The sequence below is a fragment of the Oncorhynchus nerka genome, linkage group LG6 (assembly GCF_034236695.1).
Source record: "Oncorhynchus nerka isolate Pitt River linkage group LG6, Oner_Uvic_2.0, whole genome shotgun sequence".
NCBI lineage: Eukaryota > Metazoa > Chordata > Actinopteri > Salmoniformes > Salmonidae > Oncorhynchus > Oncorhynchus nerka.
In genome coordinates this window covers 90306501-90322296 of record NC_088401.1, presented here as the reverse complement: position 1 = coordinate 90322296, position 15796 = coordinate 90306501, and the positions used below count along the sequence as shown (strand labels likewise).

The 15796-nt window shown below is 48.4% G+C and overlaps 1 protein-coding gene across 1 annotated transcript in view; it reads right to left on the bottom strand.

Moving 5' to 3' along the window:
• Nucleotides 1-6559: 6559 nt before the first annotated feature.
• The window catches only part of prelid1a (PRELI domain containing 1a), a 33925-nt gene continuing 24688 nt past the window's right edge, over nucleotides 6560-15796 (bottom strand). Inside the window, exons 5-6 of the mRNA XM_065019996.1 lie at nucleotides 11665-11743; nucleotides 6560-7518 (exon numbers count right to left, since the gene is read on the bottom strand). Of these exons, the coding sequence (XP_064876068.1) occupies nucleotides 7394-7518; nucleotides 11665-11743 (204 nt within the window). The 3' untranslated portion in view covers nucleotides 6560-7393. The remainder of the gene's footprint in view (nucleotides 7519-11664; nucleotides 11744-15796) is intronic.

The following is a 15796-nucleotide window of genomic DNA, read 5'->3' as shown; positions in this document are numbered from 1 at the left end:
AGTGTTATGTACCCGTGTTATGTACCAGTGCTATATATCTTCCGGCGCCGACTGAGATGGCCGCCTCACCCACTTCCTAGGAAACTATGGTTTTTTGTTTTTTACTGTTATTTCTTACATTAGTACCCCAGGTCATCTTAGGTTTCACCCACAGTCGAGAAGAACTGCTGAATATAAGATCAGCGCCAACTCACCATCAGTACGACCAAGAATATGTTTTCCCACTGAGGTGTTCTGAGGACTTCGGAATGGATGCTACCACTGAGGTGTGCTGAAAAAGAGGGAAACTTCAGGGTGTTCTGGTCAGACTGAGGTGTGCTGAGCACTCCCAGCATTCTTCTTGCCAATGTCCAGTCTCTTGACAACAAGGTTGACTGAGGTGTAGCATTCCAGAGGGACATCAGAGACTGCAACGTTCTCTGCTTCACCATGGCTAACTGGGAAGACGCAATCCGAGGCGGTGCAGCCAACGGGTTTCTCCACGCATCGCGCCGACAGAAACAAACATCTTTCTGGTGAAGAGTGGCGGGGCGTATGCCTCATGACCACTGACATGGTGTGATGAAGGAAACATACAGGAACTGTTCACCTGATTTAGAATTCCACAATCAAATGTAGACCGCATTATCTTCCAAGAGAATGTTATAATCACCCACCCCCAGGTGACACATGCTGGCTCTGACTTCTTTATTTAACTCTTTGCAAACTGAAACCATTTATCCGGTGGCTGCATTCATTGTAGCTGATTTTAACAAAGAATCTGAAAACAAGACTCCTAAATTTTACCAGCATATCGATTGCGCAACTGGGTGTGGTAAAACTGGATCATTGTTACTCTAACTTCCACTGACGCATATATGCCCCGCCCCCTTTGTGCTGAAAAGCTGACCACGACTCCATTTTGCTGATCCCTGCCTACAGGCAGAAACTTAAACAAGATGCTACCCACTGAGGTCTGTGCTGACCAAGTGACTCCACACTCAGGACTGCTTCCATCACGTGACTGGGACATGTTTCTGAGTGACTTCAGATGGAAATGTTGACGACCGCTGATTCTGAGGTCATTGAGTGACTTCAAGATGTTCCCATACCAAAAACATTCCCAAACCAGAAACCGTGGATTGATGGCTTCGCGTGACTGAAAGCAACCATGCTTTTAATCACTGAGGTGTCTGAGTGACTTCAGGATGTTACCTACCCTGAGGGTGCTGAAGCTAAGCATCAGTACAGAGACAAAGTGGAATCTCAATTCAATGGCTGCACAAGAGGCATGTGGCTGGGTCTACAGGATGTCACCCACTGAGGAAACCCAGCCCAGTCACGGACCAGGATGTCTTGCTCCCAGGCAGACTAAATCAGGATGTTTGAGGACAATACCCACTGAGGTGCAATGAAAACATGCAGTCTCTCCTTCACTGCAGCCGAGGTGAGTAAGACATTTAAACGTGTTAACCCTGAGGCTGCAGGCCCAGAGGCATCCCCAGCCGCGCCCTCAGGCATGCGCACCCAGCTGGCCGGTGTGTTGAGGACATATTCAATCAATCCCACCAGTCTGCTGTTCCCACATGCTTCAAGAGGGCCACCATTGTTCCTGTTCCCAAGAAAGCTAAGGTAACTGCTGAGTGACTACCGCCCCCGTAGCACTCACTTCCGTCATCATGAAGTGCTTTGAGAGACTAGTCAGGACCATATCACCTCCACCCTACCTGAGTAGACCCACTCAATTTGCTTACCCAAATAGGTCCACAGACGATGCAATCTCAACCACACTGCACACTGCCCTAACCCACCTGGACAAGAGGAATACCTATGTGAGAATGCTGTTCATCGACTACAGCTCGGCATTCAATACCATAGTACCCTCCAAGCTCGTCATCAAGCTCGAGACCCTGGGTCTCGACCCCGCCCTGTGCAACTGGGTACTGGACTTCCTGACGGGCCGCCCACAGGTGGTGTGTAGGCAACAACATCTCCTCCCGTGATCCTCAACACGGGGGCCCCACAGGTGCGTTCTGAGCCCTGCTCCTGTACTCCCTGTTCACCCACGACTGCGTGGCCATGCACGCCTCCAACTCAATCATCAAGTTTGCGGACGACACAACAGTGGTAGGCTTGATTACCAACAACGAGTGACGGCCTACAGGGAGGAGGTGAGGGCCCTCGAGTGTGGTGTCAGGAAAATAACCTCACACTCAACGTCAACAAAACTAAGGAGATGATTGTGGACTTCAGGAAACAGCAGAGGGAACACCCCTATCCACATCGATGGATCAGTAGTGGAGAGGGTAGCAAGTTTTAAGTTCCTCGGCATACACATCACAGACAAACTGAATTGGTCCACTCACACTGACAGCGTTGAAGAAGGCGCAGCAGCGCCTCTTCAACCTCAGGAGGCTGAAGAAATTTGGCTTGTCACCAAAGCACTGTCAAACTTCTACAGATGCACAATATCCTGGCGGGCTGTATCACCGCCTGGTACGGCAACTGCTCCGCCCTCAACCGTGCTCTCAGAGGGTAGTGAGGTCTGCACAGTGCTATCACCGGGGCAAACTAGTGCCCTCCAGGACACCTACCCACCCGATGTTACAGGAAGGCCATAAAGATCATCATGGACATCAACCACCCAAACCACTGCCTGTTCACCCCCAGTGTATCATCCAGAAGGCGAGGTCAGTACAGGTGCATCAAAGTGGGACCGATTAAAACAGCTTCTATCTCAAGGCCATCAGACTGTTAAACAGCAATCACTAACATTGAGTGGCTGCTGCCAGTGTCATTGACACTGACCCAACTCCAGCCACTTTAAAAGGGAATTGATGGGAAATGATGTAAATATATCACTAGCCACTTTAAACAATGCTACCTTATATAATGTTACTTACCCTACACTATTCATCTCATATGCATATGTATATACTGTACTCTAGATCATCGACTGCATTCTTATGTCACTAGCCACTTTAACTATGCCACTTTGTTTACTTTGTCTACATACTCATCTCAGTGTATATACTGTACCATACCATCTACTGTATGCTGCTCTGTACCATCACTCATTCATATATCCTTATGTACATATTCCTTATCCCCTTACACTGTGTATAAGACAGTAGTTTTGGAATTGTTAGTTAGATTACTTGTTGGTTATCACTGCATTGTCGGAACTAGAAGCACAAGCATTTCGCTACACTCGCATTAACATCTGCTAACCATGTGTATGTGACAAATAAAATTTGATTTGATTTGATTTGATTTTATTATGTACCAGTGTTATGTACCAGTGTTATGTACCAGTGTTATGTACCAGTGTTATGTACCAGTGCTATTATGTACCAGTGCTATTATGTACCAGTGTTATGTACCAGTGTTATGTACCAGTGTTATGTACCAGTGTTATGTACCAGTGTTATGTACCAGTGTTATGTACCAGTGCTATGTACCAGTGCTATGTACCAGTGTTATGTACCAGTGTTATGTACCAGTGTTATGTACCAGTGTTATTATGTACCAGTGCTATTATGTATGAATACATATTTAATACTAATCACTTCCTTGTTATTCAAGCGATTATTTGAGGGAAAACAAATTGAAAAAAGGATCCATGTAACGTAAAATATTTTATTGTTATTCATCAATAAGCCGATACTGTTGCTCAAACATTCATTAAAAAACATCACAAATAATTCAACAGTACTTTTTGTTTACCTTTCAGCCAGTGGTTCTGATAGGAGCACTCACAAGCCAAAAGTGGTCCCCGAATATTGTGTACTACATCACGTATGTGCACCACGCCATCGCTCCTCTCTCTGCTGCGTTAGCATCTTGCTAGCTGTCACTCAAAATGTCAAAAGGGGCTGAAGCCCGCGGACTACAACTAATTGCCCAATGTGGCGGGAAAGGGTTAGAAACTAGGGATTTCATGGCTAATTGAGGTAAGACAGTAATTCTGCATGTTTATAAACTGGGTGGTTCGAGCCCTGAATGAGGATTGGCTGACAGCCGTGGTATATCAGACCGTATAGCATGGATATGACAAAACATTATGTTATTTTTTTTTACTGCTCGAATTACGTTGGTAACCGGTTTCTAATAGCAACAAGGCACCTCTGTGGTTTGTGATATATGGCTTAAGAACAGCTCTTAGCTGTGGTATATTGGCCACGTGCCAACGACCCCTCGAGCATTATTGATGAAACTACAGACACATCCAGGATGTCTTTAAGTGTCATTTACAACTTCAGCAATTTGACTCACTTTCTCTGAGCTCATTTCTTCATGAGTCTCTGGGCCTCATACAGACATCGATGTTGACAGCAATCCTGTCTGTTCACAATGTCAAGAGCGAGGTTCACTTTCAAGCAACGAGGACACCCCCCCTCATCATCACACGTGTAACAACTTTAAATCTGAAGCAATGAAATGAAAACGCCATAACTAAAAATCAATGAATATATCAGCGAAGAGAGATGAATCAAGAGATTTCTTTTGAGATGTGCTTTTTTTGAGCAGTCTAAGCTAGCAGAAACAAAAGATTGGATTTTGAAATAAAAAACACAAATATTTAAAATCGTAAGGCTAAAACACAGATATGTAAATGAAGATATGTAGTCAGTCTCATCTGCAGTGTGAGAAACACAACTATATGAAGGTCAAGGAATTACAACAGACAGCAGAAATGCTTCTTGTGACAAAGAAGACAGAAGAGCACAAGATGTTAAAGAGCTGAAGAGAGCACTGAGGCTCAGTCCCAAAATGGCACCCTATTCTCTATTAGGGCACTATTTTATATCAGGGTCTATATGGCGCAGTTCCAAAATGGCACCCTATTCTCTATTTAGGGCACTATTTTATATCAGGGTCTATAGGACTCTGGGACACTACTTTATATCAGGGTCTATAGGGCTCTGGGACACTACTTTATATCAGGGTCTATAGGACTCTGGGACACTACGTTATATCAGGGTCTATAGGACTCTGGTAAAAAGTAGTACACTATATAGGGAGGGAATAAGGGTGCCATTTGGGATACACCCTTTGAGTTGGGAGGGAATGGTGGCTAGGCCTCCAGGTCTAGGATCAGCTTCCCCCTCCTCCAATCCTAACCGTAGACATTAGTGGGGGGGGGGGGAAATGGTAAACTGACCCCATATCAGCGTCTAAGGACCTGCTTCCCCCTCCTCCAATCCTAACCGTAGACATTAGTGGGGGGAAATGGTAAACTGACCCCATATCAGTGTCTAAGGACCTGCTTCCTCCTCCAATCCTAACCGTAGACATTAGTGGGGGGGGGGGGAAATGGTAAACTGACCCCATATCAGTGTCTAAGGACCTGCTTCCCCCTCCTCCAATCCTAACCGTAGACATTAGTGGGGGGGGGGGGAATGGTAAACTGACCCCATATCAGTGTCTAAGGACCTGCTTCCCTGTGCGGAACTACATCCTCGTGGTGGTTAGACTTTAAGAAGATGACAGTAATCAGTTGGTCACGAAAAAACAGCCAGATGGAAACCTAACTAGAGTCACGAGTCATTTCTAGAGACACGAACCAGGCTCTTGTACTCGCTCCCGATAAAATAAAAAAACCAAGAGGACAAGACCGACCGAGACCAACGTCGGCACGTGCACAGTAGACCACCTGCTGGGTGAGACTGGCGTCGTCCTGTCCCCAATGCTGTCGCATACCTCCAACCATTACAGTCAGTTTACATCCTGTGATGTACAGTCACCACTTCCGTAGCGTTTAGCCTCGTCGCGGACACTTCCTGCTACTAGTATGGAACCTTCATTTCTGCAGGTTTGTCTCATTGAGATAAACATCTCTACACCCCAACTGATAAGAGACCACGGACACGTGGAGGTAGTAGAATGTAAACAAGCCCAGTGCCTTCACCTACCTGTCCTGAAGGAAAGGAGACAAGGACGCTAGCTAGGACTATTGTGACCCTGGACACTTTGTGGTAGAAGACAAAAGTGTAAAAAGCTCTGCATGGTCAAAACGACATCTGTAGTGGCCCGTATGCCGATTACTGTGTTTGCAGCCTCTGCAGAAGTCAGAACTGCTGTGAAGGAAGTTGTCATGGCAGCGAGTTTGTGTTAATACAGGACCCCCCCGTCCGTCCGTCCGTCAACCAATCATGTCAATGCGGAGCTATACCGAGCCCTTTGCATTGTTGCAACATTTAAGAGGCGGAGTTTGATTAAGACTCCGCCTCCGGAGGAGCAGTAATTACGTCTCACCCTCCGTACGAAGCCTCCGACCACATTTGAATCAAATCAAGCTTTTAACTGTAATGGTCCTGAGCTCAGTCACACCAAGAGTAGCAACATTTCTTCAAAGCATTTACAACATTTCCCAGAAACGTTCCAGAAATCCTGGTTGGAGGATTTCAGATTTCCAGCTTATTACCTTATTATACTATATATATTAATATATTATTAATATATTTTATTAATATATTATATATATTATATTGTTCCGGAATCTTAATCACAGATCTGGGATAGATTTCCTCCAAATGTAATCATTAGGTAAATAAGATTTGGGATCAACCAGTTAATCACAGATCTGGGATCAGATTCCCCTACCTCCAAATGTAATCATTAGGTAAATAAGATCGGACTCTGGTCCAGCAGTTAGGACCAAACAGATCTGGGATCAGATTCCCCTACCTCCAAATGTAATCATTAGGTAAATAAGATCTGACTCTGGTCCAGCAGTTTGGGCCAAACAGATCTGGGATCAGATTCCCCTACCTCCAAATGTAATCATTAGGTAAATAAGATCTGACTCTGGTCCAGCAGTTAGGACCAAACAGATCTGGGATCAGATTCCCCTACCTCCAAATGTAATCATTAGGTAAATAAGATCTGACTCTGGTCCAGCAGTTAGGACCAAACAGATCTGGGATCAGATTCCCCTACCTCCAAATGTAATCATTAGGTAAATAAGATCTGACTCTGGTCCAGCAGTTAGGACCAAACAGATCTGGGATCAGATTCCCCTACCTCCAAATGTAATCATTAGGTAAATAAGATCTGACTCTGGTCCAGCAGTTTGTGCCAAACAGATCTGGGATCAAATACTTTTCAACATTTTTTGTTTGTTTTTGTTTTTGTAATTGCTTGAGCCTGCCGTGAGTGCCAGATGAGCAGGGGTTTTCAGCATTCTATTGGTTCCAGGCACACTTAAAATCGATCCCAGATAAAGTAGTTGAAATTATTCTTGAATAGTCTTTGAATCCAGGCAGGTCTGACAGGGGCCAATGTCTACTTCCTCCCACTGGCACCTCGGGCTCCAGGATAAAGTTTCTTGGAAGACATTTAGGATCAGCTTCCCCTGCCCCAATCCTAACCTTATCAGCATCTAGGGGAAACTTCACCCTACACTGGCAGCTCAGACATACTGTTGTTTCTTGTGAGCCTGTGAGGCCAGGCCTTTGGCTTTCTCTTTAGCTACCAGAGCCGTCTCCCTGGCCCTCTCTGCAGCATGCTCAGCCAGGGTCCTGGAGGGGGTATCACCTGGAAAGAAAGAAAGAAAAAGAGAGAGAGAGAGAGAGAACGTGGTGGTTAGAACATGGCTTTGTTCCATTGTCCCCTGTAATCAGGGCCTGGTTTAGACCTGGGACACCAGCCATTGTTCCCCTGTAATCAGGGCCTGGTTTAGACCTGGGACACCAGCCATTGTTCCCCTGTAATCAGGGCCTGGTTTAGACCTGGGACACCAGCCATTGTTCCCCTGTAATCAGGGCCTGGTTTAGACCTGGGACACCAGCCATTGTTCCCCTGTAATCAGGGCCTGGTTTAGACCTGGGACACCAGCCATTGTTCCCCTGTAATCAGGGCCTGGTTTAGACCTGGGACACCAGCCATTGTTCCCCTGTAATCAGGGCCTGGTTTAGACCTGGGACACCAGCCATTGTTCCCCTGTAATCAGGGCCTGGTTTAGAACTGGGACACCAGCCATTGTTCTGTAATCAGGGCCTGGATACAAATGGGAATGTATTGTTCCCCTGTAATCAGGGCCTGGTTTAGACCTGGGACACCAGCCATTGTTCCCCTGTAATCAGGGCCTGGTTTAGACCTGGGACACCAGCCATTGTTCCCCTGTAATCAGGGCCTGGTTTAACCTGGGACACCAGCCATTTTCCCCTGTAATCAGGGCCTGTTTAGACCTGGGACACCAGCCATTGTTCCCTGTAATCAGGGCCTGGTTTAACCTGGGACAACTGTTCATTGTTCCCCTGAATCAGGGCCTGGTTTCCACCGGGGACACCAGCCATTGTTCCCCTGTAATCAGGGCCTGGTTTCCTGGGACACCAGCCATTGTTCCCTGTAATCAGGGCCTGGTTTAGACCTGGGACACCAGCCATTGTTCCCCTGTAATCAGGGCCTGGTTTAGACCTGGGACACCAGCCATTGTTCCCCTGTAATCAGGGCCTGGTTTAGACCTGGGACACCAGCCATTGTTCCCCTGTAATCAGGGCCTGGTTTAGACCTGGGACACCAGCCATTGTTCCCCTGTAATCAGGGCCTGGTTTAGACCTGGGACACCAGCCATTGCTCCCCTGTAATCAGGGCCTGGTTTAGACCTGGGACACCAGCCATTGTTCCCTGTAATCAGGGCCTGGTTTAGACCTGGGACACCAGCCATTATTCCCCTGTAATCAGGGCCTGGTTTAGACCTGGGACACCAGCCATTGTTCCCCTGTAATCAGGGCCTGGTTTAGACCTGGGACACCAGCCATTGTTCCCCTGTAATCAGGGCCTGGTTTAGACCTGGGACACCAGCCATTGTTCCCCTGTAATCAGGGCCTGGTTTAGACCTGGGACACCAGCCATTGTTCCCCTGTAATCAGGGCCTGGTTTAGACCTGGGACACCAGCCATTATTCCCCTGTAATCAGGGCCTGGCTTAGACCTGGGACACCAGCCATTGCTCCCCTGTAATCAGGGCCTGGTTTAGACCTGGGACACCAGCCATTATTCCCCTGTAATCAGGGCCTGGTTTAGACCTGGGACACCAGCCATTATTCCCCTGTAATCAGGGTCTGGTTTAGAACAGAAAAGCAGCAGTCTGAACCTCATAGGATACAAATGGAATGTAGTCGTTGGTTGAATATTATTGTAATTTATGCGAAGACTAGACTCCAGCATGTCTTGTTGCTATGAAGGATTCAAGTTCATTTTATAGCAAAAACTGTAAAAGTAGAGAGTCCAGTCTCTCTCTCTCTGTACTGAACTAATAAAAACAACTGTTCATAGTTCATTCTGATTCAACTGTTTCCACCCACGACAACCGCTACCCACCACACCGTGCCGTGTCTACCCACGACAACCGTGCCGTGTCTACCCACGACAACCGTGCCGTGCCGTGTCTACCCACCGCGCCGTGTCTACCCACCGCGCCGTGTCTACCCACGACAACCGTGTCGTGTCTACCCACGACAACCGTGTCGTGTCTACCCACGACAACCGTGTCTACCCACGACAACCGTGTCTACCCACGACAACCGAGTCTACCCACGACAACCGTGTCTACCCACGACAACCGTGTCTACCCACCACGCCGTGTCTACCCACCACGCCGTGTCTACCCACCACGCCGTGTCTACCCACCACGCCGTGTCTACCCACCACGCCGTGTCTACCCACGACAACCGTGCCGTGTCTACCCACGACAACCGTGCAGCGTCTACCCTAGACAACCGTGCAGCGTCTACCCACGACAACCGCGCCGCGTCTACCCACGACAACCGCGCCGCGTCTACCCACGACAACCGCGCCGCGTCTACCCACGACAACCGCGCCGCGTCTACCCACGACAACCGCGCCGCGTCTACCCACGACAACCGCGCCGCGTCTACCCACGACAACCGCGCCGCGTCTACCCACGACAACCGCGCCGCGTCTACCCACGACAACCGCGCCGCGTCTACCCACGACAACCGCGCCGCGTCTACCCACGACAACCGTGCCGTCTACCCACGACAACCGTGCCGTCTACCCACGACAACCGTGCCGTCTACCCACGACAACCGTGCCGTCTACCCACGACAACCGTGCCGTCTACCCACGACAACCGCGCCGTGCCTACCCACGACAACCGCGCCGTGTCTACCCACGACAACCGTGCCGTGTCTACCCACGACAACCGTGCCGTGTCTACCCACGACAACCGTGCTGTCTACCCACGACAACCGTGCTGTCTACCCACGACAACCGTGCCTACCCACGACAACCGTGCCTACCCACGACAACAGTGCTGTCTACCCACGACAACCGTGCTGTCTACCCACGACAACCGTGCCGTGTCTACCCACGACAACCGTGCCGTGTCTACCCACGACAACAGTGCTGTCTACCCACGACAACCGTGCTGTCTACCCACGACAACCGTGCCGTGTCTACCCACGACAACCGTGCCGTGTCTACCCACGACAACCGTGCCGTGTCTACCCACGACAACCGTGCCGTGTCTACCCACGACAACCGTGCCGTGTCTACCCACGACAACCGTGCCGTGTCTACCCACGACAACCGTGCAGTGTCTACCCACGACAACCGTGCCGTGTCTACCCACGACAACCGTGCCGTGTCTACCCACGACAACCGTGCCGTGTCTACCCACGACAACCGTGCCGTGTCTACCCACGACAACCGTGCCGTGTCTACCCGACAACCGTGCCGTGCCTACCCACGACAACCGTGCCGTGCCTACCCACGACAACCGTGCCGTGTCTACCCACGACAACCGTGCCTGTCTACCACGACAACCGTGTGTCTACCCACGACAACCGTGCCGTGTCTACCCACGACAACCGTGCCGTGTCTACCCACGACAACCGTGTCGTGTCTACCCGACAACCGTGCCGTGTCTACCCACGACAACCGTGCCGTGTCTACCCACGACAACCGTGCCGTGTCTACCCACGACAACCGTGCCGTGTCTACCCACGACAACCGTGCCGTGTCTACCCACGACAACCGTGCTGTCTACCCACGACAACCGTGCCGTGTCTACCCACGACAACCGTGCCGTCTACCCACGACAACCGTGCCGTCTACCCACGACAACCGTGCCGTCTACCCACGACAACCGTGCCGTCTACCCACGACAACCGTGCCGTCTACCCACGACAACCGTGCCGTCTACCCACGACAACCGTGCCGTCTACCCACGACAACCGTGCCGTCTACCCCAACACAGTCCCGTCTACCCACCCCAACACAGTGCCGTCTCCACCCCAACAACCGTGCCGTCTACCCACCCCAACACAGTCTGTTTCCGCTCCCCACCACACAGCACTGCAATACAGTAAGGAACTGAACTGACCCCAACACAGTCCCGTTTCCACCCCAACACAGTCCCGTTTCCGCCCCGACACAGTCCCGTTTCCGCCCCGACACAGTCCCGTTTCCGCCCCGACACAGTCCCGTTTCCGCCCCGACACAGTCCCGTTTCCGCCCCAACACAGTCCGTTTCCACCCCAACACAGTCCGTTTCCACCCCAACACAGTCCCGTTTCCACCCCAACACAGTCCCGTTTCCACCCCAACACAGTCCCGTTTCCACCCCAACACAGTCCCGTTTCCACCCCAACACAGTCCCGTTTCCGCCCCAACAACTTATTTTACAGTGTAATAAAACAACTGGCCTCCATCTTACCTTGCATTTTGGCCAGGACGTATTCAAACCCTTTCATGGTCTTTGCAACACTGGTCTTGAACCGGGCATGGCCGAATTCCTGTAAAATGAGGCCAGACATGAATGATGGTTAGGCTATGACAGACAGGGAGTGCTGGTCTTGTTGTGTGGTATAACTGACAGTGACATTAGTTCCTATGGTGCTATTTGTATTTATTATGGATCCCCATTAGTTCCTGTCAAGGCAGCAGCTACTCTTCCTGGGGTTTATTATGGATCCCCGTTAGTTCCTGCCAAGGCAGCAGCTACTCTTCCTGGGGTTTATTATGGATCCCCATTTAGTTCCTGTCAAGGCAGCAGCTACTCTTCCTGGGGTTTATTATGGATCCCCATTAGTTCCTGCCAAGGAAGCAGTATTTTACTTGTAATAAAACAACTGGCCTCCATTTGCATTTTGGCCTGGGGTTTATTAAATCCCCATTCAGTTCCTGCAAGGAAGCAGCTACTCTTCCTGGGGTTTATTATGGATCCCCATTAGTTCCTGCCAAGGAAGCCAGCTACTCTTCCTGGGGTTTATTATGGATCCCCATTAGTTCCTGACAGAGGCAGCAGCTCCTCTTCCCGGGGTTTATTATGGATCCCCATTAGTTCCTGCCAAGGCAGCAGCTCCTCTTCCCGGGGTTTATTATGGATCCCCATTAGTTCCTGCCAAGGCAGCAGCTCCTCTTCCCGGGGTTTATTATGGATCCCCATTAGTTCCTGCCAAGGCAGCAGCTACTCTTCCTGGGGTTTATTATGGATCCCCATTTAGTTCCTGTCAAGGCAGCAGCTACTCTTCCTGGGGTTTATTATGGATCCCCATTAGTTCCTGCCAAGGAAGCAGCTACTCTTCCTGGGGTTTATTATGGATCCCCATTAGTTCCTGCCAAGGCAGCAGCTCCTCTTCCTGGGGTTTATTATGGATCCCCATTAGTTCCTGCCAAGGAAGCAGCTACTCTTCCTGGGGTTTATTATGGATCCCCATTAGTTCCTGCCAAGGCAGCAGCTCCTCTTCCCGGGGTTTATTATGGATCCCCATTAGTTCCTGCCAAGGAAGCAGCTACTCTTCCTGGGGTTTATTATGGATCCCCATTAGTTCCTGCCAAGGCAGCAGCTCCTCTTCCTGGGGTTTATTATGGATCCCCATTAGTTCCTGCCAAGGAAGCAGCTACTCTTCCTGGGGTTTATTATGGATCCCCATTAGTTCCTGCCAAGGCAGCAGCTCCTCTTCCTGGGGTTTATTATGGATCCCCATTAGTTCCTGCCAAGGCAGCAGCTCCTCTTCCCGGGGTTTATTATGGATCCCCATTAGTTCCTGCCAAGGCAGCAGCTCCTCTTCCCGGGGTTTATTATGGATCCCCATTAGTTCCTGTCAAGGCAGCAGCTCCTCTTCCCGGGGTTTATTATGGATCCCCATTAGTTCCTGCCAAGGCAGCAGCTACTCTCCCTGGGGTTTATTATGGATCCCCATTAGTTCCTGTCAAGGCAGCAGCTCCTCTTCCCGGGGTTTATTATGGATCCCCATTAGTTCCTGCCAAGGCAGCAGCTCCTCTTCCCGGGGTTTATTATGGATCCCCATTAGTTCCTGTCAAGGCAGCAGCTCCTCTTCCCGGGGTTTATTATGGATCCCCATTAGTTCCTGTCAAGGCAGCAGCTCCTCTTCCCGGGGTTTATTATGGATCCCCATTTAGTTCCTGTCAAGGCAGCAGCTCCTCTTCCCGGGGTCCAGCAAAATTAAGGCAGTTATGAATGTAATGTTTTTAAAATTGCATAGCAGAATTTACTACACACTAAGTATGTACCCTCAGGCCTCTACTACCACATATCTGTAACACAAAATTCATGTGTACGGAGACACCTGAAACCCCACCTCTTTCAGGAATACCTAGGATAGGATAAAGTAATCCTTCTCACCCCCCTTAAAAGATTTAGATGCACTATTGTAAAGTGGCTGTTCCACTGGATGTCTTAAGGTGAACGCACCAATTTGTAAGTCGCTCTGGATAAGAGCGTCTGCTAAATGACTTAAATGTAAATGTGTACAAGTGTGTATAGTGCGTATGTTATCATGTGTCTGTGCCCGTTTGTGTTGCACAGTCCCAGTTGTTCCATAAGTTGTATTTTCATCTGTTTTTTTTATTTGATTTTACTGCTGCATCAGTTACTTGATGTGGAATAGAGTTCCATGTAGTCATGGCTCTATGTAGTACTGTGGAATAGAGTTCCATGTAGTCATGGCTCTATGTAGTACTGTGGAATAGAGTTCCATGTAGTCATGGCTCTATGTAGTACTGTGGAATAGAGTTCCATGTAGTCATGGCTCTATGTAGTACTGTGGAATAGAGTTCCATGTAGTCATGGCTCTATGTAGTACTGTGGAATAGAGTTCCATGTAGTCATGGCTCTATGTAGTACTGTGGAATAGAGTTCCATGTAGTCATGGCTCTATGTAGTACTGTGGAATAGAGTTCCATGTAGTCATGGCTCTATGTAGTACTGTGGAATAGAGTTCCATGTAGTCATGGCTCTATGTAGTACTGTGGAATAGAGTTCCATGTAGTCATGGCTCTATGTAGTACTGTGGAATAGAGTTCTATGTAGTCATGGCTCTATGTGGTACTGTGGAATAGAGTTCCATGTAGTCATGGCTCTGTGTAGTACTGTGGAATAGAGTTCCATGTAGTCATGGCTCTATGTAGTACTGTGGAATAGAGTTCCATGTAGTCATGGCTCTATGTAGTACTGTGGAATAGAGTTCCATGTAGTCATGGCTCTATGTAGTACTGTGGAATAGAGTTCCATGTAGTCATGGCTCTATGTAGTACTGTGGAATAGAGTTCCATGTAGTCATGGCTCTATGTCGTACTGTGGAATAGAGTTCCATGTAGTCATGGCTCTATGTAGTACTGTGGAATAGAGTTCCATGTAGTCATGTCTCTATGTAGTACTGTGGAATAGAGTTCCATGTAGTCATGGCTCTATGTAGTACTGTGGAATAGAGTTCCATGTAGTCATGTCTCTATGTAGTACTGTGGAATAGAGTTCCATGTAGTCATGGCTCTATGTAGTACTGTGGAATAGAGTTCCATGTAGTCATGGCTCTATGTAGTACTGTGGAATAGAGTTCCATGTAGTAATGGCTCTATGTAGTACTGTGGAATAGAGTTCCCTGTAGTCATGGCTCTATGTAGTACTGTGGAATAGAGTTCCATGTAGTCATGGCTCTATGTAGTACTGTGGAATAGAGTTCCATGTAGTCATGGCTCTATGTAGTACTGTGGAATAGAGTTCCATGTAGTCATGGCTCTATGTAGTACTGTGGAATAGAGTTCCATGTAGTCATGGCTCTATGTAGTACTGTGGAATAGAGTTCCATGTAGTCATGGCTCTATGTAGTACTGTGGAATAGAGTTCCATGTAGTCATGTCTCTATGTAGTACTGTGGAATAGAGTTCCATGTAGTCATGTCTCTATGTAGTACTGTGGAATAGAGTTCCATGTAGTCATGTCTCTATGTAGTACTGTGGAATAGAGTTCCATGTAGTCATGGCTCTATGTAGTACTGTGGAATAGAGTTCCCTGTAGTCATGGCTCTATGTAGTACTGTGGAATAGAGTTCCATGTAGTCATGGCTCTATGTAGTACTGTGGAATAGAGTTCCATGTAGTCATGGCTCTATGTAGTACTGTGGAATAGAGTTCCATGTAGTCATGGCTCTATGTAGTACTGTGGAATAGAGTTCCATGTAGTCATGGCTCTATGTAGTACTGTGGAATAGAGTTCCATGTAGTCATGGCTCTATGTAGTACTGTGGAATAGAGTTCCATGTAGTCATGGCTCTATGTAGTACTGTGGAATAGAGTTCCATGTAGTCATGGCTCTATGTAGTACTGTGGAATAGAGTTCCATGTAGTCATGGCTCTATGTAGTACTGTGGAATAGAGTTCCATGTAGTCATGTCTCTATGTAGTACTGTGGAATAGAGTTCCATGTAGTCATGGCTCTATGTAGTACTGTGGAATAGAGTTCCATGTAGTCATGGCTCTATGTAGTACTGTGGAATAGAGTTCCATGTAGTCATGGCTCTATGTAGTACTGTGGAATAGAGTTCCAT